Source organism: Neofelis nebulosa, chromosome 5 (genome assembly GCF_028018385.1).
Source record: "Neofelis nebulosa isolate mNeoNeb1 chromosome 5, mNeoNeb1.pri, whole genome shotgun sequence".
Taxonomy (NCBI): domain Eukaryota; kingdom Metazoa; phylum Chordata; class Mammalia; order Carnivora; family Felidae; genus Neofelis; species Neofelis nebulosa.
The window spans coordinates 10,382,896-10,406,458 of record NC_080786.1 but is presented as its reverse complement, the minus strand read 5'-3'; the positions used below and the strand labels follow the sequence as shown (position 1 = coordinate 10,406,458).

At 46.0% G+C, this 23,563-nt stretch overlaps 1 protein-coding gene across 5 annotated transcripts in view; it reads right to left on the bottom strand.

Annotated features, from left to right (window-relative positions):
* Nucleotides 1–23,563, bottom strand: part of GASK1A (golgi associated kinase 1A) — a 104,162-nt gene that overhangs the window by 28,943 nt on the left and 51,656 nt on the right. For 4 of the 5 annotated variants that reach the window (XR_009261658.1, XR_009261657.1, XM_058729631.1 and 1 more), the window contains one exon: nt 1,890–3,161. Coding sequence is in view for 2 of the 5 variants with exons in the window: in XM_058729631.1 (XP_058585614.1) it covers nt 1,890–3,161 (1,272 nt within the window). In the remaining 3 variants the exon portion in view is untranslated. Of the gene's footprint in view, nt 1–1,885; nt 3,162–23,563 lie in introns of all 5 variants that reach the window. The other variant, XR_009261659.1, reaches the window with a different exon arrangement.

Genomic DNA, 23,563 nt, shown 5'->3' with positions numbered 1-23,563 from the left:
TCCCATCAGTCTAGGCTGCTCCTAGAAGTAGCATGACCAGTCTTCCCTGTTTGCCCCAGGCTATAAGTCCTACGTCTGAGAAATACCTCCTTCCCAACCTGGATGGTTGACCACACTATCTGGACAGCGTTAGTTCCCCAGCACCCAGCCTGTCACATGTCACCCAGAGCAAGCCCACAGATGCAGGTGCTGGCAATTAGAAGCTACCACACATTATAATGATCAGGTCCAAGGGAGTGAGGTCAGGACATCCAGTCCCATTTTAGATGTAAGAAAAGTGATGTCTAAGAGGCAAAGTAATCTGCTCAGTGTCATACAGCAGGAAGGGGTCTGGGAGTGAGGGGTTCAAGCCCAGGTCTATTTATCAGCCCATACTGATCACTGAGCTCCACACTCCTCTTTCCACAAAGCTTAGAGACACAGACTGGAAGAGTCTGAAGTACCTCAGGAGACCAGTTACCTCGCTGACTGGAAACAAATGTCCACTGACTGACAGGTAGCATTCATGGTTCTGGGGAAGGGGCAGGAGGTGGATGTCAGAAAATAAGGAGGTAGGGCCTATGGCCAAAAGGAGAGCATGGCATGACTACTCAGCTCAGGCTGATTACTGCCATATGGGAAGGGAGGCCCAATGTTACTAAACCATCCAATGTTTCAAAGGAAGCTGGATTTTTATGGGAAGTCTCCAAAGTATTACATGTTGTCTAAGAATTTTCTGAAAACACATTGTGGACCAACCCTGTGTGGACCAAGTACAGCATGACATCCCCTGGCTGCCTGAATCCTGTCCTGTGGCTCATCCACTCACCCCAGTAGGTGAATCTAGGGCTCATGTTGGTGTCTTTTTTCAATAGGCATCGCTACAGAAACGGGGGCTGGCTCAGTCTGCATCTAGTACACATATTCACCCATTTTGAGCTTTTTGTCTTTCCTTTTTGTCTTTATATCCTTCTGGACACATTTCCACACGTATGTCTCAGCTGACATCCAGTGCACAGGCCCCAGAATAGCCATGCTGTTTACAGTTAGTAAATAGCCAATGCCTGCAGTCCCCCAGTTAACTCCTGTGTCCTGACTGCCCAATCCTTCCCTAGGATCCCCAGAAACTCCAGGGTTAACTTCTGGCAGAGGAAGGAGCTCAGTTGACCTTGTGGCTGGAGTCCTTTCTCATTTTTCAGTGCCCAAGTATCATCCCTTTACCTTTCTATGTCTCTCCCTCTCCCCATTACTTCCTTTCTTTTTTAAACTCGGCAACCGTCTTCAATCCTAGTTGATTCAAGGATATGACGTTATCAACAGTGATGTGCAGATAAATGTTTAACAACCAGCTCTTGGAAGTAGTGGGGAGTCCATATTTGTAGCATTTGCTGACTCCCATGGTGTAAATACTCCCACCCTGGCCAATTTCAAGCTACCAACATGACCGAATGTGGAGTTGACAGGAGATGTGCAGTAGCTCACCATCATACGATATTTACTATATAAATGCAAATAACCTAAAAAGCATAGGTTGTAGTAAAATACAGTGAAATCATTAGGAATTAATGGGTTCTGAGCATTTATTACCTTTTTCTCAACAGTAACTTATCATATTGTTAGTTGATGGAATTTAATGTTTAATAATGCCTGTGTTTCTCAACCAGGTCACAAGATTCCTGAAAATTTTAGCAATCAGCTCTTGTAAGCCCACATGAGCTGGTTCCAGCATACCACTGGATGAATAAATGCAAAAGCAGAAAAATAATGAAAACAGGTGCGTGGTGGTCAAAACACAAAGATTGGAGGGGGAGTCACCAACCATCCTCAAGCGGGCAACTCCAGTGTCTCAGTTCATCCCCAATCCCCTGCTTCTGCTGCTCTCCAGCCTCACCATGCCCAGCCCCACCTACCTGCAGCAGGAAGTCGAAGAGTGCCAGGCGTGCCCACTCGGCGTGGTGGAGGCCCAGGCAGGGGGCCTGGCTTGGCCAGCTGCAGCCGCGTGCCAACAAGGCCTGGTACTGGAGCCAGCCCAAGGACAGAGAGTTCTGGTCATCGTCTGGGTCACCCAGGTGCTGCACATCGGGTGCCCACCAGATGACGGGCCTTGTGCTGCCATCTGTGTATCGGTAGGGCAGCAGGGAGCTCCGGAAGTTCCGGGCCACAGCAGGTAGGCTCCGGTGCAGCCCCAGCACACGGTCCACGTGGAAGGCCAGGACCTCCAGCAGGTCCCCAGGCCTCTTGATCAGGCCGCAGAGCCCCTGGGAGCAGAGATGGCTGAGCCCAGAAGACATGTCCCGAGAGGCACCCGCATTGGAGAAGCCAACCTGCAGCACCTGCCCATGGCCAGGCACCCTGGCTTTGCCCACCACCTCCCCCTGAGCCAACAGCCGGAGCATTTGCACATCATGCTCTGTGAGCCACGGGGGAGCCTGCCCACTGGTCCTCAAGCCGGTCAACAGATCAGGGGTCTCAGCCTCACACCAGACAGATCCTTGCAGCTCCCCAACAGAGCCAGGCCACCGACGAGCCCCTGCAGATGGTGTGGGATGCCCTGTTTGTTGCCCACCAGTCAATCCTGGAAGATTCCTGCCTTCTGCTGGGTGGGACCGGAGGGTCGGTCCAGCGGTAGCTTTCCAAGCCTGTAAAGCCGTCATGCCATGTCCTGTGAGGGGGCCAACCAGGGTGCCAGTTTCATTCTGTGCCTCTCTGATGAGACCATCATGCCAGGGGGGACCCAAGTCTTTGGCTCCTGGACTCCTAACTTCATCCTCCCCCAGGAGCACAAGACGCCGGGTACTGAGTCTCAAATCTCCTAGAGGTGCCAAAGTAATGTCCCTTCTGACCCTCCCTGGACGCCTGCTGTCCCCTCCCAGGGACTTCCTGCTTCTGTCCACTGGCCCTCTGTGGCCTTGCTCCCCAGCACACATGGGGCTAGGCAAGGCCCAGCCTCTCCAGAGCCCTAGGTCTCTTGCCCGCTGCCTCCAGCCGGAGCTCAGAGCCTGCCGGCTGTGGGGGCCAAGGGCACCCGTTACCTCCTGGGGCTCCATGGGACCAGGGTCTGGGCCAGTAGCAGGATGCTGTGGGGGGAAGCGAGTGACAGCCACCGCAGACAGAGTCATCAAGAGGCAGAATGCCATCACCAGCCGCCTTTTGCCACGCAGCTTTCTCCAGAGCCAAGATGCCTGGGGGACAGGATAGAAAAAGAGAGTCTGAGACCTGGGAAAACATCCGGCCCAACCCACAAAACAACAGGGACAGTGAGTGAACATCTTGGGGGCACAAAGAGGGCAGAGATGGTGGAGTACACCTAGCTGTCTTCAAGGCAGGAATGGGCAACCACAGCCAAGTGCAGTCCTGCTTCAAAGCTGAGCTCTTGCCTTGCCTTCGCGGGCAGCCTTTGCGGGCGGCCTTTGCTGATGGCTGCAGGCCGCCTTGGGCTCCTCCCCCTTGAATAAAGGGCCGCTATGACACTAAGAACCAAGCACTGTAAGCATCTTTTTTTCACATCTGTCCCTCACCACTGAGCGCTTGGACCCTCTCTCTTCATCTCCATGTGAATCCTAGGGCCCACGCCGTAAACCTCTAATCGTCTCCCACAAGCAAGCTTTTCCCTTTTCCCTTTTTAGGGCACAGACTGCCCCGCTACAGGCGCCATTGCCCAGCCTCTCCTGCAGCCAGGTGTAACCATGTGACTAAGTCCTTGCCTAGGCACTTCTTCCTGCACCACCTGCTCAAAAGGAAGTCGGATGCCCTGGCCTTTCTTGGCACACCGACGTGGTAGCACCTGCTCCACATGTGCGGGCATGGACACACTCTGGGCAGTGATTTTTTTTTCCAGTTTATCTACTTATTTTCATGGTGGGGACAGGGGAAGAAGAGAGAGAGAGGGAGAGAGAATCCGAAGCAGGCTCTGCACTGTCAGCATGAAGCCTGATGCGGGGCTCAAACTCATGGGATGTGAGGTCATGACCTGAACTGAAATCTAGAGTTGGATGCTTAACCGACTGAGTCACCCAGGCACCCCTGGGACAGTGATTTTTAAACACATTGTTCCTGGACCAGTAGCATCAGTATCCCTGGGAACTTGTCAGAAAAGGAAGTTCTCAGGCCCCACCCCTCTTCTCCAGACTCCAAGGTACCTATACTGCTGTGAGCCAGCAGGTAGGTCTATGTCCCAGGATCATGCAGCCCCAAGGCTGAACACCCTGCTTGAGGCACGACAGGGTGGGGACCAGGAGGCTTAATCGCAGTGGGGAAATCAGATGAAAGCAGGTTTCTGATTTCTCTCCACTCCAGTCAAGGGACACAGGGCAGGGAGACAAAGCCTAGAGAAGATCTTCCTCATAAATGTGGGCTATCGGGGCGCCTGGGTGGCGCAGTCGGTTAAGCGTCCGACTTCAGCCAGGTCACGATCTCGCGGTCCGTGAGTTCGAGCCCCGCGTCAGGCTCTGGGCTGATGGCTCGGAGCCTGGAGCCTGTTTCCGATTCTGTGTCTCCCTCTCTCTCTGCCCCTCCCCCGTTCATGCTCTGTCTCTCTCTGTCCCAAAAATAAAATTAAAAAAAAAATAAATAAATAAATAAATAAATGTGGGCTATCAAAACCTGGAGTCCATCTGGAATCTCTCTCCTCTTCATGGTCTACCATAGGCTAAAGGTTGAGGAGAGGACTTTGTGTGCTCTGTATCTCCCCACCCCCACATATGTACACATATATACATAGACACATACATGCATCCATACACACACACTTCCACCAAAATAGCTCTGTGTTCTGTCACCAGGTAGGTTTGGTCCATTTATGTTACTTGATATGCTGTACATGTTTAGTCTTTGTTTTGTCATAAATTTTTATGGCATATTTTTGTACTTCTAATTTGGAATTCTTTCAGTAGGTTTTCAGTTACCTTTACTTTTGTTTTGTGGTATACACCTTGATGATCGTTTGCCCTTAATCATCTACCTCTTTGAACAGTAGCTCTGAATCCCTAGTATGAACAATCATAAAATTAGTACCTGCCCTCTCCTCTGTCCCCTACCACTCTGTTGTTATTCAATATTAATCACTTGCATTATCTATTTTAATGTTTGTCTTTGTACAATGTAATTTCTTACATTTCTACTACGTCTGGCAGCTTTAAATGATATCCCTTGGTTCTCAGCTGTTATTAATGAACAGCACGTTTTTTTCTTTCTGCCATCTTTTCTTGGATTCCCCCTTCCAAATTTGTATATTTGTATTATTTTTAAATTGTTAGAATATAAAACTTGTACCTTCTATCCCACTAGTCCAATACTCATATGTGTTCAGGTCTTAGCTCTTCAGTGAAATACATTCTTTGCATGCTCCTTTCTCCTTTGCCCTAGTTTTTCATTATTTCTCGGTTAGCTGAAGCCAAAACTCCACAATTTTCTTAAGCGGTGCGCATGTGAACAAAATTCTCTGAGTTCCTTCATGTTCAAAATTGTTTTTCTATAGCATTCATACCTGAAAGAAATCTTGACTAGAAATAAAATATTTTGTCACAGTTTCTCTGAATGGCTTGTGGGTCCTGCTCCACTGAATAGATGGATGTTATACCCTGCCTAGTTGCCATAAGAATTTTCTTTTTCTCTACATTTTTCCAGCTTTATTGAAGTATAATTAACAAATAAAACTGTATATATTTAAAGTGTATACTTTGATATACATATACATTATGAAATGATCACCACAGCCAAGTTATTTAGCACACCTGTCACCTCACATAAGTTACCTTTGTGTGCATGTGTTGAGAATGCTTAAGATCTACTCTCTGCAAATCTGAAGTGTACAATATGGTATTCTTAACTACAGTCACCTGCTGTACATTAGGTCCTCAGAACTCAGCCACCTTATAACTGAAAGTCTCTATATTCTTTGACCAACATCTCCCCATTTCCTCCCTCTCCCAGCCCTGGCAACCATCATTCCACTCTGTTTCTATGAGTTTGACATTTTATTTTTAGGTTCCACATACAAATACCATATAGTATTTGTCTTTCTCTGTCTGGTCTATTTCACTTAGCATAATGCTCATGGTCCACCCATGTTGTCACAAATGGCAGGATTTCCTTCTTTTTCTATGGCTGAATAATATTGTGTTGTGTGTGTGTGTGTGTATGTGTGTGTGGTGTATATACATATATATATATACACATATATATATGTAATATATAATATATAAAATATATAAACATATATTATATATATATATATTTTTTTCTTTATCCATTCATCTGTCAGTGGACACTTAGGTTGTTTCCCTATCTTGATTATTCTGAATAATGCTGCAATGCGCATAGAAGTGGAGATATCTCTTCAAGACACTGATTTCATTTCCTTCAGATATATACACACAAGTGAGATGCCTGGATTGTCTGATAGTTCCTTTTTTTTTTTTTTTTTGGCTTTTTGAGGAGCCTCCATTCTGTTCTCCACAGTGGTTGCACCAATTTACAATCCCATCACCAGTGCAGAAGGGTTCCCTCTTCTCCACATCCTCCCAGCATTTGTTATCTCTTGTCTTTTTGACAAGAGCCATTCTGACAGGTGTGAGGTGATCTTTTGTTTTCTTTGAGGTCCAGTGATGTTACTAGAATATATCTTGGTGTTGACTTTCCTGGGTCCGTTTTTCTTGGTGTGATACACTTTGTTAGAAAAGGTAGATTTAAATAGTTTTTTTCATCAAAGTTTTCTTAGACTAAGTTTGAAGTATGATTTCCATTCCACTATTTTATTTTTATTTTTATTTTTTTTGCCAGGCTCTTTAATTACATATATGTTGGACCTCCGTTGTCTGTCTTGTGGATCCTTCCATCTTTTCTCTCTAATCCTTTCTAACTATTTTCATTTCAGTTTGTTCATGTTTCACATGTCTATATTCTGTCTGGCTTATTATGTTTTCTCCTCGGGTACTTTCTCTTTTTTTTTAAAAATGTTTTTATTTATTTTTGAAGGAGAGAGAGAGAGAGAGAGACAGAGCACGAGCAGGGGAGGAGCAGAGAGAGAGGAAGACACAGAATCCAAAGCAGGCTCTAGGCTCCGAGCTGTCAGCACAGAGCCTGATGCGGGGCTCGAACTCACATACCACAAGACCATGACCTGAGCCGAAGTCGGACGCCCAACCGACTGAGCCACCCAGGCACCCCTTCCTTGAGTACTTTCTAATTTCTACTTAATTCCAGTTAATTTCTAGTTTTCCCCATTTCTTCCCAGATCATATTTCACCTCTTCCTGCTATCTTACCATTTTTTTCTTGAGTTCTTGCATTTCTCTTTTGTAGTGTTCCTTCAGAGAGGATTTTTTTTTTCATTGAGCTTTACAGATTCATAGTGAAGCGATTGCTCGAAATTTTTACCTGTTTCAGGGCGACTGACCTGCATCTGTTCATCAACTTTGCTGTTCATTGTTTCCTTTTTTCCTTACAGTGTCTCCGTATGGATGCCAAACTCTTCTTAGAAGTTGGATGAGTCCATCGAAAGAGGTTCCTATAGACGGGCCTGAGGTGAATCTGAAATCGCGGCCAGGCTGCTTCCTGCAAATCAGCCTTGTGAGCATGGTTCTTCATGCGTCCTCTCCTCTGCCTCTCTCATCTTAATGGTCCAGGTGGAACTGCTGGGCAACCACAGTCACCCTCATCTTCACAGCCTCTTTTGCAGACAAGACGAGATAGAGACCTTGCTTCGCAGCTATATTTGTATCGGTGCTTTCTGGGATCTGCCACCCCTGGGCTCTCTCCTCCCGTCTCTCACGTCTCCCAACACCGCTCTGCATGAAATTGACCACTTTTTTACACAGCTCCCAAGGATTCTGGTGTCTCCTGAGTTAGCCTTAAAAGGCATTTTCATTTTGTCTTCCATTCTCTTTGTTGCTTTCAGATGGTTTCCAGGAGACAGTGGCAAGTATGCAGTTTATGCAGCCACGTTCATAGTAACAGGCCTTGGTGGCACATTTTTAAGAAGAAAGGAACATGCCCTAACAGAATGCAGTGACTAGGGCAGGCCACAGAACAACCAACTTTTTCCAATGTCTATGGTCAGGAGCCACAGTACCCAAACAGCTCTGGGAAGTCCAAGAGTTTTCCTCCCTCTGTACATTTTCACAAGATCTATTCACTAGCTTTGTGGAAACTGAATGCCTCCTGCAGGTATGCTGACCAGTTAGCACCCCCAAGACACCACCCTTAAAGAGTGCCGTGGAACAGGAAGAGAGGTGGCCCACCTCTCACAGATTTCTAGGAGTCAGAGAGAGGGGAAGGGATCACTAGGTCAACCAGAAGTTCTCTACTTTATATAATTTACTCACCATCTCCCCCACCTCTAAACATGTCCCTCCTTCAGTTTCCAACCTGCTGAAAGGTAGCACCATCCACCCAGATATCCAAGCCAGAAATGTGGGCCTGATCTCCACTCCACCCTTGCCTCTGCCTCCTATATCCAAGTCCTGCAAATGTTCCCTCCTAAACATCTCTTGAATCAGTTCAGTTCTCAATGGCCACTCTGTCTACCTAGGCCCAGACACCCTCTTCTTTACTAGGATACTTAATTGGTCTCTCCCTCCAGCTCTGCTCCTCTGCAATCCACTCTCCACACACTGGGTCACATCCTTCAAAGCCTCTTTGGAGAAGGTCTAAGTGCCTGGAGTGGTTGAGCCACACTGAATGTCTTTCATTTCCTAGACAGTGCCAGACCCTCTCTATCTACACTTTACCCATGCTGTTCCATTGCCTGGCACACTCCTCTCCCTCCATTCTCATTATTTAGGTCTCAGTTCAGACACTACCTCCCTGGGAAGCCTTCCACAGAGGCCTCTCAATGGGCTGGATGCCTTAGCTATGTGCTCCCATAATATGCTGCTCCTCCCTGAGCATACCCTTTCATTCTTTACTATATTTGATCATTTAAAGTCTACTGATCCACACAAGTGAGACATTGGCTCATGTGCTGTTGTGTCTTGGGACTATCACAGTGCCTGCCACACAGGAAGCTCTGTATGAAATGGGCCCTCAGACAAGAGGGGTTTTCAGAGAGGGACAAACACCGTTCCCTGGCCTAGGGCACTGCATGCCTGCTGGTGAGAAGGGCTCCTCCAGTTCTGGGGTTCTTCCCTGCTTGGGGCTCCAGGAGCTTTCTCTCTATGGAAGATGCTTTTGTGCCCCATGTTATGGTCCTCTTGGCCGACTGATGACTGATTCCAGCTGCCCCCTACAGTGGACAATCCCCTTGCACACTGCCAGCTTCCCACCTCAAGTGCCTGATTCACTCTCGATGTTCTTGCCTGCTCTCAGGGAGGCACAGGGGAAGTTAAGGCCTTTGGTGACAACCCTCAGCCCAAATGGGACAAAAGTCAGTGGATAAATGCTCAGTCTCCATCATTCAGAGGGACAATTCTGAGAGGCATTCTACGTGGTTCCACAGGATGTCTCCAGTGGAAATGAGCCTTTTTTCCATAAAACAAATGATTCTTGTCACCCCCTAAGATGTCTTTATCTGATAATCCTTTTGACGTGAGATTCTAAATTTTGTCCTGATTAGATATATTTTAATTTGGTCTTTATTACTATTTAAAAGACACACACACACACACACACACACACACACACACACACACACACACACAAATACATGCATAAATAAACACTGTGAAAAACCCAAGTAATATTAAGACAATCAAACAAAATGTGAACATCTTTTCACCTCCCCAGAGGGGAGCCGCAGTCAACGATCTGGATGTACCATCTTCCCAGGTCTGTTTCTTTTCTTTGCATCGAAACGTGCACATATGTCACGGTGTACTAACTTCCTGTGACTGCCATAATCAACATCCACAGACTTGACGGCTTCAAACACAGAAATGTGTTCAGTATCAGTTTCACGAAGCTGAAATCCAGGTGCCAGCAGAGCCATGCTCCCTGTGGAGGCTCTAGGGGAGAACTCGTCCAGCTTCTGGAGGCCGCTGGCGTTCTTCAGCCTGACTGATGCGCCATCACTCTGATTTGTGGCCATTGTGCTCCTCCTTTTCTGTGTGTATCAGATCTCTCTTTGCCTCCCTCTTAAAAGAACACATGCGATGTCACTGGGGGCCTGCTTGGATAATAGGCTCCAGGATAGGCTCCCCGTCTCAAGATGCTTAACTGAGATATGCAGAGAGTCTTTTTTTCCAAATAAGGTAACAGTCACAGGTTCCAGGGATTAAGATATGGATGTCTTTTGGGAGATTATTTTTTCGTCCACCATATGTGATAATTATTTTGAGCATAAAAGAGAAGACCGTTCCACAACTTGCCTGTTGACATAACAATATGTCCTGAAGCTTTTTCTGTATCTGTCTATATAGAGTTACTTAACTTGCTGCATAGTAGTTCACAGGGAGAAGATGCCATAATTTCTTTAATCGTTTCTCTACAAGGAGAATATTTAGATCATTCCCAATTTTTACTAGAGCCAAACAGTGCTGCACCGACCACACAGGACATACAGCTCTGGGGAAACTATGAGGATTTCTATAGAGGAGACACCAAGAAATGAAGCCATTGGGTCCCACTTCTTACTGATACTAACTTTTCATCGTGTATCAGTTATTATCTCCTTTAATCCTCATGCAGATGAGGGACGTGGGAATCATTTCATTCCTAATTTACAGCTGAGAAAACAGAAAGATCCAGAGTGCTAACATTTGCCCAGGGTCCCACAATTGGCAAGAATACCAATATTTTTAATTAAAACTGAAGAGAGAAATGGGCAGAGAAAAAGAAGTCTGTTTGGGTTTTTTTTTCTCTTCTAAAAAGAAAAATATGTTTTCATGTTGGATTCATAATCTGTGTTCTTAAACTTTTGGATGCCGCTAGAGAAAAATAAATCATCTTTTAAAAAATGTTTGAAGAAGGCAGACTGTTTTGATCCTCTTTTCGGCCTTACTTGGCTTCCGACAACCTGGGGAAAGTTGGCAATTGTGCGGTTGTGCACAGAGAAAGTTCAGAACGGCCATGAGCAGATGTCCCCACAGGGCCACCCAAGTAAAGCTTTGGGAAAAGAAAAGCAGCTTTGATCAAACTGAAAAAACTTTCTGTGAAGAGAAATATCCAGCTGAATAACAAAGAGTACGGTAGAGAAGGGGAAAGGGGAATGAAGCAAGATATACTAGAAAGTCTGCTGATTGGACCCAACGACGGATGCCCTTGCTACATACTTGCCAGCTGAGCCCGCCCCCAAGCTCCCCATCCGAAACACACACACACCATCTTTTCTGTTCTGCAGTGATGCAGGCGGCCTGGAAGGAGGAATGGTGTGACCTTCGCTGTCTATTTCTACAGCTGCTCTATTTCTCCTCCCCTCCGCAAACCTCCATTCCTCACTCTTTATTCCTTGGAGGAGATGCCCGCTGGCCTGGCAGTCATGTCCACTCACAGTTGCAGAGGAAGATGACTGAAAAAAGGGGGTAGCTAAACAGGAGGATTTGGGGAAAACACAGCTGAGTTCTAAATCAGTTTCTGCCCTTTTGAGCTGTGTGACAATGGGCAAGTTATACAACCTCTCTGCCCTGTTTCCTCAGTCACAAAATGTCAGAGAATGAGATAATTCCTCTCTCCAAGGATGGCCATGAGAAAGAAATGAGTCAAAATATGTAAAGGGCTTTGGTACATTTATTTTTATTTATTTATTTTTTAACGTTTATTTATTATTGAGAGACAGAGAGAGACACAGCATGAGAGTGGGAGGGGTAGAGAGAGGGGGAGACACAGAATCTGAAGCAGGCTGCAGGCTCCAGCTGTCAGCACAGAGCCCGACGTGGGGCTCGAACTCTCAAACCATGAGATCATGACCTGAGCTGAAGTCGGACGCTTAACTGACAGCCACACAGGCACCCCTGGTACATTTATTTTTTAAATTTATTTTTTAAAAATGTTTATTTATTTATTTTTGAGAGAGAGAGAACACAAGCGGGAAAGGGCAGAGAGAGAGGGAGACATAGAATCTGAAGTAGGCTCTAGGCTCTGAGCTGTCAGCGCAGAGCCTGACGTGGGGCTCAAACCTATGAACGGTGAGATCATGACCTGAGTTGAAGTCAGATGCTCAACCAACTGAGCCACCCAGGTGCCCCAGCTTAGTACATTTAAATGAGTAGTGGGATCGATGTTTCTTCCTCCACTCTCTGAACACCCTTTACCTTTCTGGGATCTGAAAAATATACCCATCCCTTTTCCTGCACTTGGCATATTGTAATGTCAGAGTAAAAAGTGGGATATTTGGGAGCACAGTTCAAGGCAGAGGCTGAAAGAGAAACTCTTTCATCATAAAACTACAAATGTAAGTTAAGAGGAGACCACCTTGGCAATGGGAAAGGTCTTGTCCATCCAAAGATATCAAGGATGGAACAGGAAGGAATTGCTTGGCTTAAAAACATGTTGGAAGGGGCACCTGTGTGACTCAGTCAGTTAAGCGTCCAACTTCGGCTAAGGTCATGATCTCACAGTTCATGGGTTCAAGCCCCACATCAGGCTCTGTGCTGACAGCTCAGAGCCTGGACCCTGCTTTGGATTCTATGTCTCCCTCTCTCTCTGCTCCTCCCCCACTCACTCTCTGTCTCTCTCTCTCTCAAAAATAAATAAACATTAAAAAAAAAAAACATGTTGGAAGGTGAGGAGAGAAAGGGTAGGAGCCAGAAAGGAAATATGTGGAGGGACTAAAAGGAAAAGACTGAGATTTTGACAAGAGTGGGGTTTGGGTTCCACAGCAACTGTGGGAAGGAAAGCCAGGAGAGTAGAAAAGAGCCCAGGCCACTGAAAGCCAGGAGAGTAGAAAAGAACCCAGGCCACAGGAAAGTGCTGTGCTGGGGACAGGAGCCACCCCCAAACTCCCTATCACTGCCTCCATAGAGGGTGGAAGATAGCCCTTCAACATGAAAGGCAGTGATATTGGTGATATTTCTTCACTATTCTTCCTTCCTCCTCACCTTGCCATGGTTTCACTGAAAAGAGAATATACCTCCCCACCCACTGTCTTTGACTTTGGCCACATGACTTGCTTTGTCAGTGGAATATTAGTGGACATCACATATGCCACATCCTAATAGATGCTTCGAATGTGCTTGTGTGGTTTGACCTTCCTCCTTGCAAACTTGTCCTCCAGTATGAGAGGCATAGGCCCCAGATGAACCCCATCCCCCGCCTGGAGCTAAACCAGCCATACCCACTGGGCCTAAACTACACATAGACCTTGAACCAAGCTGTAGGTGTATATCGTAAGCCATTGAGATTGTAAGGTTGTTCATCATGCAGCATTATCACAGCAAAACTTAACTAATACAGATTTTTTGGTGGTTTCTGTTGGGCTCCATGTGTGCCCCTGGTCAGATAACAGCAAGGCAGTTTAGTAATGAAGCGCAGTGCCTTTCCCTTGACTAATAAGGGCGTAGTGCTGTCATTACAGATGGACTCAGGCTGTGATGAAGATAATGACAGTACACCCTGGTCACAAACACATCCCAGGAACAAGTTTATTCCATAAGATGGGCAGATGGCATTGAGGGAGGCTTCTGTGAAATGGAAACCGGAGAGACCTTTTGAGAAGGACTTTTTTGAAGAATTCCAGTACAAACTGGCGGCCTTTGCACAGAGTCAATTTCAGAAACAAGGACACTAGAGGAAAGGACTCGATTACGGTTTGTACTGTAACAGCCAGCAGGAGACTTTTTCTCATTTCTAAAGGGTCACAGAGAAAGGAATGTTCTACTTTGAGAAAATCCTGTCAGGATTTACTCTTGGGCCCTAGCCCTCTCTACCCCAGACCACTTCCCAGAATTCCCTGCTCTGAACCCTGACGTCCCCCTGTGCTTAACAACTGTGATTCCCACCGGCTGCTGCACGGGAACCAACTGACAGAGACAGAGGCAAAGCCATCTTTTCTCAACTCCCAGATGTCAGAAAAGGACGACAAAACCCTGGTCCTCCACTCAACTGCCACGGGTGATGGAATAACATGCTGAGCAGGAGAGGTGGAGAGAAGACAGAGGTCACAGGTTCCTCTCTCCATCAAAACAGATAAAGTTACAAAGTATTTGTAAAGTGTTTCTTGGTGGGAGAACAGGCAGAGGGAAGCCATGTGATTGTGTGTGTGTGTGTGTGTGTGTGTGTGTGTGTGTGTGTGTGTGTGTGCATGTGCGTGTATGTGCACACGCACCCATGCGCACGTTTAATAAAACTCATGTTTGGCCCTGGTTCCGGAATCATTATTAAAGGTGTGAAAGACCCCTCCATTCTGCCCCCCGACCTCTGCTCTCTTCTAAACGAAACGATCCCTACTGGCTGATCACTGATTCATCATCACTCAGGCTCTGAGTTAAGACTGGCAGAGATTTTGAATTTGGAGTTTCTGTTCCATTTTTTAAAGAACAGTTGAATAATTTTCATAACAAAACCATGAGTAGAGTGAAAGGGAATACATAAGCATATTTTCAGAGGGCCGGATTAAAACCACATGTCAGTCCTGTGAGTCATACTGCATGCTAGACCTGGTCAAATTCTGCTTTCCTTGGCTGAACCCAGAGTCAGGCTCCAGGCGGGGGAAATTGATCTGGCACAAGCCTCTGGGGGCAAAGGCGACAAGCACAGCCCATTAGAACTTCTAGGCACACAGCGTCCCTCTCCCAGTAAGATCTGCTAGGTCCTGGGGTTCTGGAGCTCTTTGTACCACTGTGGGCAGAAGCCCAGGTTGCCTGTCTCCTAAGCCACCACCTAGCCAGGCCCCCTTGCTCAGCTTCATTGGAGAGTTGTGATTTTCCTTCCACATCAGCAACTTCAAGGCAAGAAAGCACTTTTGCCCCTGTAATTTTTGGCCCAGCCAATTTCCAGGAAAAAGAAAAAAAAAAAAGCAATGATGACTAACATTTATTCAGTGTTCACTGTGTGCCTGGGCCTGTGTGAGGAACTTTACTTCTCTTAACTCATTTAATCTGTATGCCAGTCTTATAAGATAGGTATTAGTATTACTGTCCCATTTTACAGGTGAGGAAAACAAGGCATAGAGAATCAGGGTGACCCAAAGGTCACAGTGCCAGCAAGGACAGCACCAGGACATGAACTCAGGCAGTCTGGCTCCAGAGCCACTGACCTAATCACTGTGCCACCCTGGGAAGAGGCTGCCACCTAAAGCCTCTGCTCCAGCCCGGATCGTAAAAGACTGCCTTTGGGTCCCTGGGGCAGGCCCTGCGTTCGAAGGAGGCTCACCCCTTTGAGACTGCTCAGTTCATCTGTGAAATAAGGCTTGTGTGAGATCAAGGGTAGAAGGCAGCCTTTTCGCAATGGGGAAAACTGAGGGAAAATAAAAACATTTCCAGGCTACGTTTACTTTTCTTTCAAAGTGAAAATAACTTTATCTCATGTCCTACTTCATTAAATAAAAGAATATCAGTGAGAGAATGCCACCATTTGACCCACTCAGATCTGTGCATACTTGAGAGGGAACATCAGAAGCAGTTCTCTAATAATTTCTTATTCTCAGGGCACCTGGGTGGCTCAGTTGGCTAAGTATCTGACTCTCGATTTCGGCTCAGGTCATGATCCCAGGGTCATGGAATCGAGCCCTGAGTCGAGCTCTGTGCTGAGGGTGGAGCCTGCTTGGGATTCTCTCTTTCTCTCCCTCTACCCCTGCTTGGCACTCTTTCTCTCTCTCTAAAATAAATGTAAAAATAATAAAAAATTTGTTTTCCTTAAATTAGGTCTATGGCTTAATCTCAAAACCAGACAGGTTCTAAACCTCCTGCTCCTTCCAGAACCAGGTGGTGCCCACGTTTCTTCCAGCTCAAGCTTTCTTAGGAGTGTAGCTAGGAATACACTTGCGGCGAGCATAAGGGATAGACTTGTTGAGGCACAATGGTGTGCACCTGAAACTAACATAACATTGTATGTCAGCTATATCTCAAGTAAAAAAATAAAAGACTATAGCCAGGAAATTGAGCATATCTGACTTGAGAGGTGAATACAGCAGATTCAATTAATAATAGCCACTCCCCACAGTGTATGTACTAATGTGATGATTTTTACAATTATAGAAATTGTACAGAACGGTAGAGAAAGATTTAGAGAAGGACCTTGCTCAAGGTCACAAAGCCAGTCAGTGGCAGACAGGATTTGAATTTTTCCCAAAACCCACGTACTTTTTCACTCTACCACACAATGATGAAGGAAGCCCTGGGAGACAGAGGTGAATTTAGGGAGGGGATAAGCATGGCAAAGGAACCTGGGATTTTGTGCCCCTTTCAACAACGTCCTTTGGCTTCACACAGTCTTTATTTGCAGCAGTTTGGTGGATGTGAAGTCCAATAAGCCAGCTTAGTCTTGTAAATGGTGGTCTACACAGTGGGTTCTTAAGGATGGAGAAAAGTCCTTCTTAAAAATGAAAATCTCTTTTTATCTCCTCCCGCCCTTCCTTAACCTGCCCAGGTAAATGCTCTCCTTGGCACCTTTGAAGAAAAGCATTTTGAACAGGTAAAGGCACCATAGATATTTGACCTTGGGGGGTTTATGGCTGAGATGGGGACTAAAGGTTACTTGGAGGTGACTTGAAGTTCTTGTGAGGCTCGGATTTAAATCTAGTTCGCCCCAGGCGATTCCATGAATGTCTGGCCAGTTCTGCTGCTTAGCTTCCATAACATAACTTCAGGGATGCAATCCCTTGTGATGTGACAGAAACCTCCTGGTTGCGCGAATAACAACAGCTTGTGCTTGGGATGGGAATGAAGACCAAATAAGTTGCAACAAGTGATGGTTCTCAGCTAGGAAAAGAACTGAAACGGAGAAGGGCCCCAGAAAACACAACTTACAAAAAAAGTAAAGAGAAGAATGTTAAATTTAGAAATGGCAGACATTAGTCCTCGGTGAAGATATGCTAAGCACTAAAAGACCATCTTGGCAAGCCCAGGAAAAAAGGCCTCCGTCACTCAATCTTTCACCCCCAAACACCTCAAGGCCTGCCAAAACTTCTGCCAGCCATGAGGCCGGTAGGAAAACAACAGATTCAGAATCCAGGCTCCCAGAAGTCAAGTAAATTACGGGACCAAAGCAACAGCTGCCTAGTAGATCCTCAAGAATGAAGGAATGAATGAATGAAGGAAGGAAGGAATGAATGAATGAATGAATGAATTGCATATATTCAAAAGAGTCACTAACACAGTGGTGGGACTCAGTGTACACTAGGGGGGGAAATTACCTCCTTTGGACCAGTAGTCTCAAAACCTTTTGATGATAAACACTTACTAGTAAACATTTTGAGCACATCCCTCTAATACTTCCCACATTAGTTTACCCAATATTTACAAACTGTAAGCAGGTAGTGCTAAATGAATATGTTCATTGTAAAACATGAACAAGAAATGAAAAATTAGAAAAGGATCAGGTAAAGCAAATGTAAACAGAAGTTTTAATATTTTTTATACTGTAATCCAGTGAATTATCTAGTGTATCCCTGAGGCGCATAAGCCCCGCCCTGGAGACCTCTAATCTAGAAATAGTCTGTTTCTTCATACAAAAAATGACTCTGGCAAGGAATAATCTGAGTTTGACTACGCTCATCTGTTATTTTTCAAAAATGCATACTTACCCCCCAGTGTACTGAAGATGATTTGAAGGGGATATGGGACCAAATAAAATAAATATTTTCTTGTGTAAATCAGGCGAATCACCAAGATTGAGGTCAACAATCTAGAGACTCTTCTCAGAAATAAATGAATCAGAGTACAGGTACATTTGATGAGAAAATCAGAGTCTAATGAACACCTATAGTCCTCAAATGTTCAGAAATGAAAACCAGGGGAAACAAGGTCAGGAAACAAGAGATTGGGAATTGTTGGTTTTGACTATTAAGAATATGAGAACTGGGGCGGTTAAGCATCTGACTCTTGATTTCAGTTCAGGTCATGATCTCACCATAGTGAGTTCCAGCCCTGTGTTAGGCTCCACACTGAACATGGAGACTGCTTAACATTCTCTCTTTCTCCCTCTCCCTCTGCCCCACTTCCCCGCTCACGTACTCTTGTCCTCTCTCTCAAAACGAAAATAATGGAAGAACTGAAGAATGAGATTCTGCTATGAGCCAGTGTTTATTCAATTCAGCACTGTCTAATAAGAATATAATGCTAACTGCATATGGAATTTTAAATTTTCTAGTAGCCACATTTTAAAAAGGGGAGGGACACCTGGGTAGCTCAGTCAGTTAAGCCTCCGACTTCATCTCAGGTCATGATCTTCTGGCTGGGCTCATGAGTTTGAGCCCCGCGTCGGGCTCTGTGCTGACACCTCAGAGCCTGGGGCCTGCTTTGGATTCTGTGTCTCCCTCTCTCTGCCCCTGCCCTACTTCTCTCTCTCTCTCTCTCTCTCTCTCTCTCTCTCAAAAATAAACATTAAAAAGAATTTTTTTAATAACTAAATAAAAAGGGGAAAGAGCCAGGTGATATTGACTTTAATAATATTTTTTACTTAGCCAAATACATCCACAATATTATCATTTCAACATTGTATCAATATAAAATTGATATTTTACATTTTTCATAATACGTCTTTGAAACCCAATGTGTATTTCACACATACTGCACATCACAGTTCAGACCAGCCACATTTCAATATGTGTCTGGTGGCTACAATCCTGAACAGCACAGATCTGAACTGAGGCATAGATCCTTGGAACCCCAGGAGTCTACAGTGTTAGAGAAATGCTACACTAAAGGATAAACAGCACCGTATCACTTAGATCAACACAACTGTAAATCCAAACACAAAGGCAAGCATACAATTTGTAGTAGGGTGGCATTCCAATTTCCAGGAAAGTTAGATTCTAATAGAGCAAATTAGGCAAAAATTAAGTCTTGATCAAAATTACCCTTGAAAATCCCTTAAGAAGGAAACTAATACACATCAGTTTTTCCTTCAACATTAGAACAGATGTTGAGTGTTTTGTCTCAAGTTGGGAAATTCTTGTAGCACACTCAGCCTTGAGACACACACCAGACCATCTACAGGGGATTCTGGGAGAGGAAAGTTTGAACACAGACCTACCTCGTTCCATTAACATTTGGAAGGAGATTAGCAATAATTAACGCCAGATTTCTAATCAGCAAAGTTTCTAGTAGTAAAAAGAATCCAAAACGGAAAGGAAGGTGTGTGTAACATGAGAAAAACAGGTCAGGGAGCTGCATCGAGAGCGGCAGGAAACAGTTCAGGTGGGAGAGAGGGTGGCTGAGGGGAGAGGCAGCAGGCCTGATCCCTGCAGCCTCCAGGGTAAGAGGACCCAAGGTGCGGAAGCCTCCCCAGCTCTCAGAAATTCTTTCTCCAAAGCAAGTTTGACTGCCCTCTCTTCGTCACACAAAATTTAAAGTACATGTATGATTGCCCCAAAGGTCCCCAGTGCCCATGGTCTAATTACACCCCCAGAGGCCCACCTGTTCCCACCTTCGCCCCTACCTTCCTCACCTTCTCTAATTTCTGAGGCTCTTGGCAAAAGTAGGTGTTCCTGGAAGTCAGTAGCTATCCACCACCACCAACCCCTAGCCTCCTGCAACTTGAATCTCAGTTCTTCTCTTGTGAAAGGGATCGGGTCGATCAATGTTTCCCCATCTGCAGCTTTGTGTTCATAAATAAATAAACAACCACTGTATCCCTGCCCATATACTTGCGAAGGGCTATGTGAGCCCTCTGAGCACAGAGCAGTATTTCGTAACATCTGGCTCCTTTTCCTCTGTTTTGGCCTCCTGCCCTGGTCTGGTGGGGCCAAACCCATTTCGGGCTTGATGTGACCGCATGCTGTTTGGATTGAGTTGCATCGAGTGTTAGAAGGAATGATCTCTTATCCTGGACTGTGTATCCCCACCAAGTTCCACCAAGAAGAGACACTGGAAAGGTTCTGCTCCTCTCCTGTGTCATGAAGTACAACTTCTCTCTGCATCTGACCCAGGACAGGCTTTCTGGACTGGTCCCACAATGCCAGAGCTCTGGTCAGACAGAGTTCTGCCAACGTGAGTATCCAGTGCTGGGCGTTCCCAACACTGGGGCATCTGGAATGGTGTATCTGGCGGGCAGGGGAGGGGCAGAGGTGGAAAGGGGGATGAAGAGCCAAGGAGAGAGCTCTCCCAGGCAGGAAAATGTAGGCTAAACTCCATTTGTCTCCTGTGACAGGCATCTACTGGGTACCTCTACTGGTGCACCGTGGTGCTGTGGGGTCCAAAAGAATGGAAATTTCCCTGTCTTCAAAAAAAAGTAATATTCAGTTCAGGAAATGGGTCCAGAAGAAGACTTTAAAAAGTAAAACTATGAAACCAAGAGAAAGTGGTCTTCAGTGTCCTCTATGCCCCATTTTGCCCCCCAATACAACTAAAACTAAATTGTCTATAACCCCAGACATCTGTTGGATGATTATACAGTTAATCTCATGGGAGTAGCACTGTAAAACAACAAATGTTAAGACGGGCAGTGTTTACCAAGTATTAATGTGTTTTTCCTATTTGCATTCCTGAGGACCTGTGTGAAGCTTATCCACTTACCTGGGAGTGTCAGAGCTAGCAGGAAAGCCTCCCTAGCTCTCAGAAATTCATTGTGTTACAGAAGAGATGCAAATGGTCGGACCAAAGTTCACTTTCTGACATGCAAAATAGAATTATGTGGAAATTCATGGACTTGTATGCATAGCTTCTGTCTTGAGAGATTTCCTAGGCTCCTTCACCTCCCTCTTTAGCATCAAAGGCCAAACCTGGAGAATCTAGTTGATTTGGCCCAGGGGCCACCAGTTTGAAACCCCTGGATTATACAAGCTCTAAATTATTTCCACTTCTGAGATTCTGCAGCTCCTTGTATTTCCATAGACCCAAAAAGGAACTTAATTAAAGAGCTATAATCCTAACTCTGGAAGTAGTAGAACACAGCATTTATTTGTTAAATAACGAGTAACTATTGATTTGCCTTGTTTTGGTAGATGGGAGTGGGAAAGCATCTGAAGGTCACATTGGTCTCACTTGACCCTCAGGAGCACACAGCCCTAGCCCGACCGCGCAGGACTGGGCCAGCTGATGACAGAGAGTAACTCACGGTCCTCAAAGTGGAGGTTGGATGACTACTGTGGTAAACGTGGTAATGGCCTCCTAAGATATCCAGGACCTAATCCCTTGAAACTGCGGAGTTTGTGTTGAAAAGGGGGACTTTGAAGAAAAAGAAAGAAAGAAAAAGGGGCTTTGCAGGTGTGATTGAATTAAGGATCCTGAGATGGAGAGATTATCCTGGATTACTTGGTGGGCCCTAAATAGAACGGCAAGTGTCTTTACAAGAGGGAGGCAGAGGTAGATCTCACTACAGAAAAGAAGGCAATGTGACGAGTGAAGCAGATAGGAGTGATGCTATCTGAAGGTAGGGGAAGGGGCCACAAGCCAAAAAATGCAGTGGCTAAGCGAAGCTGGAAACGGCTTCTCCCCTAAAGCCTCCAGAAGGAAGCAGCCCCACCGACACCTCGACTTGAGCCCAGTGACACTGATTTCAGACTTCTGACCAGAACTGTAAGAGAACAAATGGACGCTGTGTTAAGCCGTCAAGTTTGTGGTAATTTGAGACAGGAGCAAGAGGAAATTAATACAACCTCCACACTGTCTGCTGTAGAGATTGGCCGTATGGCCTCCCTTAAGATGTCTTCCCACTGCAGAAGTCCCTGGGCAGCCCAGTTCTAAGAAGGCCATGTCCAGCATGCCCACCTTGGGAATCTGTCTCTGTCAGGGTAGGCAGTTGGTGGAGGCAGCCTAGAAGACTCAAAGGACCACCTCCTACCCTACCCCAGATGGAACAGCAGGGAGGTGGCCTTGGCCCTGACAGCTGGTCCAGGTCAGGGGCTCCTGACCACCTTCACCCTGGGGTTGGCTGCAGGTGGGGGGCACTGGCCCGTGGAGAAGCATTAGTGTGCACCAGCTCCGTCCAGAATGCAGAGTAGATGTCAGCAGGGTGGCACAGTGATTTGAAAATGCAACAACAGGCACATTGCCTCCAAAATTGGCCTCATTCCTGGGAAACTAAACCAAGCTCAAGAAGGGGGGAATGGCCATATTAAAATGAGGGGGGAGTTCAATAGACTGTCACCTTGTGGGCTGAAATCCATGTAGTGTCTGGGTCACTATCAGATTTTGTTTTTAAGGAAAGGAAAGGAATAAAAGAGGAAAGAGAGAAAGAAAACATGAGTTAATGTATCTCACAGGGATAAGTATCATTTCAAAAAACCTATGAGTTACACGTATACACACATGTGGAGTCGCAATGCAAAATATATTGCTAAGCACATCAGTAAAAGAAAAGTCTGAAAGCCAATGCGTTCAGTGACATAGTTGTGGCAGTCAGGACCCGGTAAGAAACCACAGGTTTTTCCCTGAGTTCATGTCCTAAGAAAGCTGACAATGACGGTAGAGTCCCCCTCCCGAAAATCTGGGCATCATCAATGGCCACAGAGACCAAATCAGGGCCAGTCATGGCCAGAGAGCTGGTATCAGGTGAATTTGTACCAGAAACCCCCAGGTTGGCACAAAAGTCATGGGGAGGGGGTGGTGAACCAGTAGAGAGGAAGAGCCATCAGTAGGAGTCACCCTACAGAGCCATGCGTAGCACATTAGCCCTCAGGCCCAGCTGGGGGAGAAGGCCAGGGTGTCCTAGCTCTTCACTTGTTTCTACAACAGTAGAGACAATGGCACCTATCTCCCAGGATTGACGAGGGTGTTTAATGAGCTAATGTGTCTAAAACTCATAAAGAAATCATAGGGACACAGCAACAGTTCAAAAGATGGTAGCTGCCATTATTATTATCCTGTGAAGAATGGACCACGACAAAGGACAAACTGGGCTGAAGAACTCCCTACAGGTCCAACCTCTAGATGCCATGCAGCAGCCATCACCTCTCTCAGGAGGACTGGTTTCAGAACCATGCCTGTCCTGCTGGCACTGCCCCTCCTCCCCCTCCCCTCCCCCCCCACCTCTTCTGCCCCTCCCCTCCTCTCCCCCTCCCCTCTCCCATCCCCACCTCTTCTCCTACAGCCTCTTCTCATTCTGGGGTTCAGGTCCCCAGGACAGTCCACAGCTGGTCCTTCATCCAACCAACTCCTGAAATTTTGAGTCTTCCAGGCATTCCTTCTACAGAATTGTGCTCACAGCCAGCGCCCTCCCACAGAGATGAACAACCAGGAGATGACCAGGACCACTTAAAGGACTTCAGAAGTGATCAGTAACAGCACAGCAGTTCAGCACAGAGGCTCCGTTATCCCAGCAATACTGCCTACTTGCTGTGTGACCCTGGGCAAGTTACTCACCTTCTTTGCTTCTTACCAGGTCCTGACTGCCACAGCTATGTCATTTACCCGCTGGCTTTCAAACTTTCTTTTTACCAATATGCACAGAAATACATTTGACAGCGTGACCCAAAGTGTGTGTGTGTGTGTGTGTGTGTGTGTGTGTGTGTGTGTATAACTGAAATAAAATCTTCATGAAATGACACCCTTAAGCAATGGAATGACTCATGTTTTCTTTCTCCCTTCTCTTTCCTTCTCTTCCTTTCCCTTCTC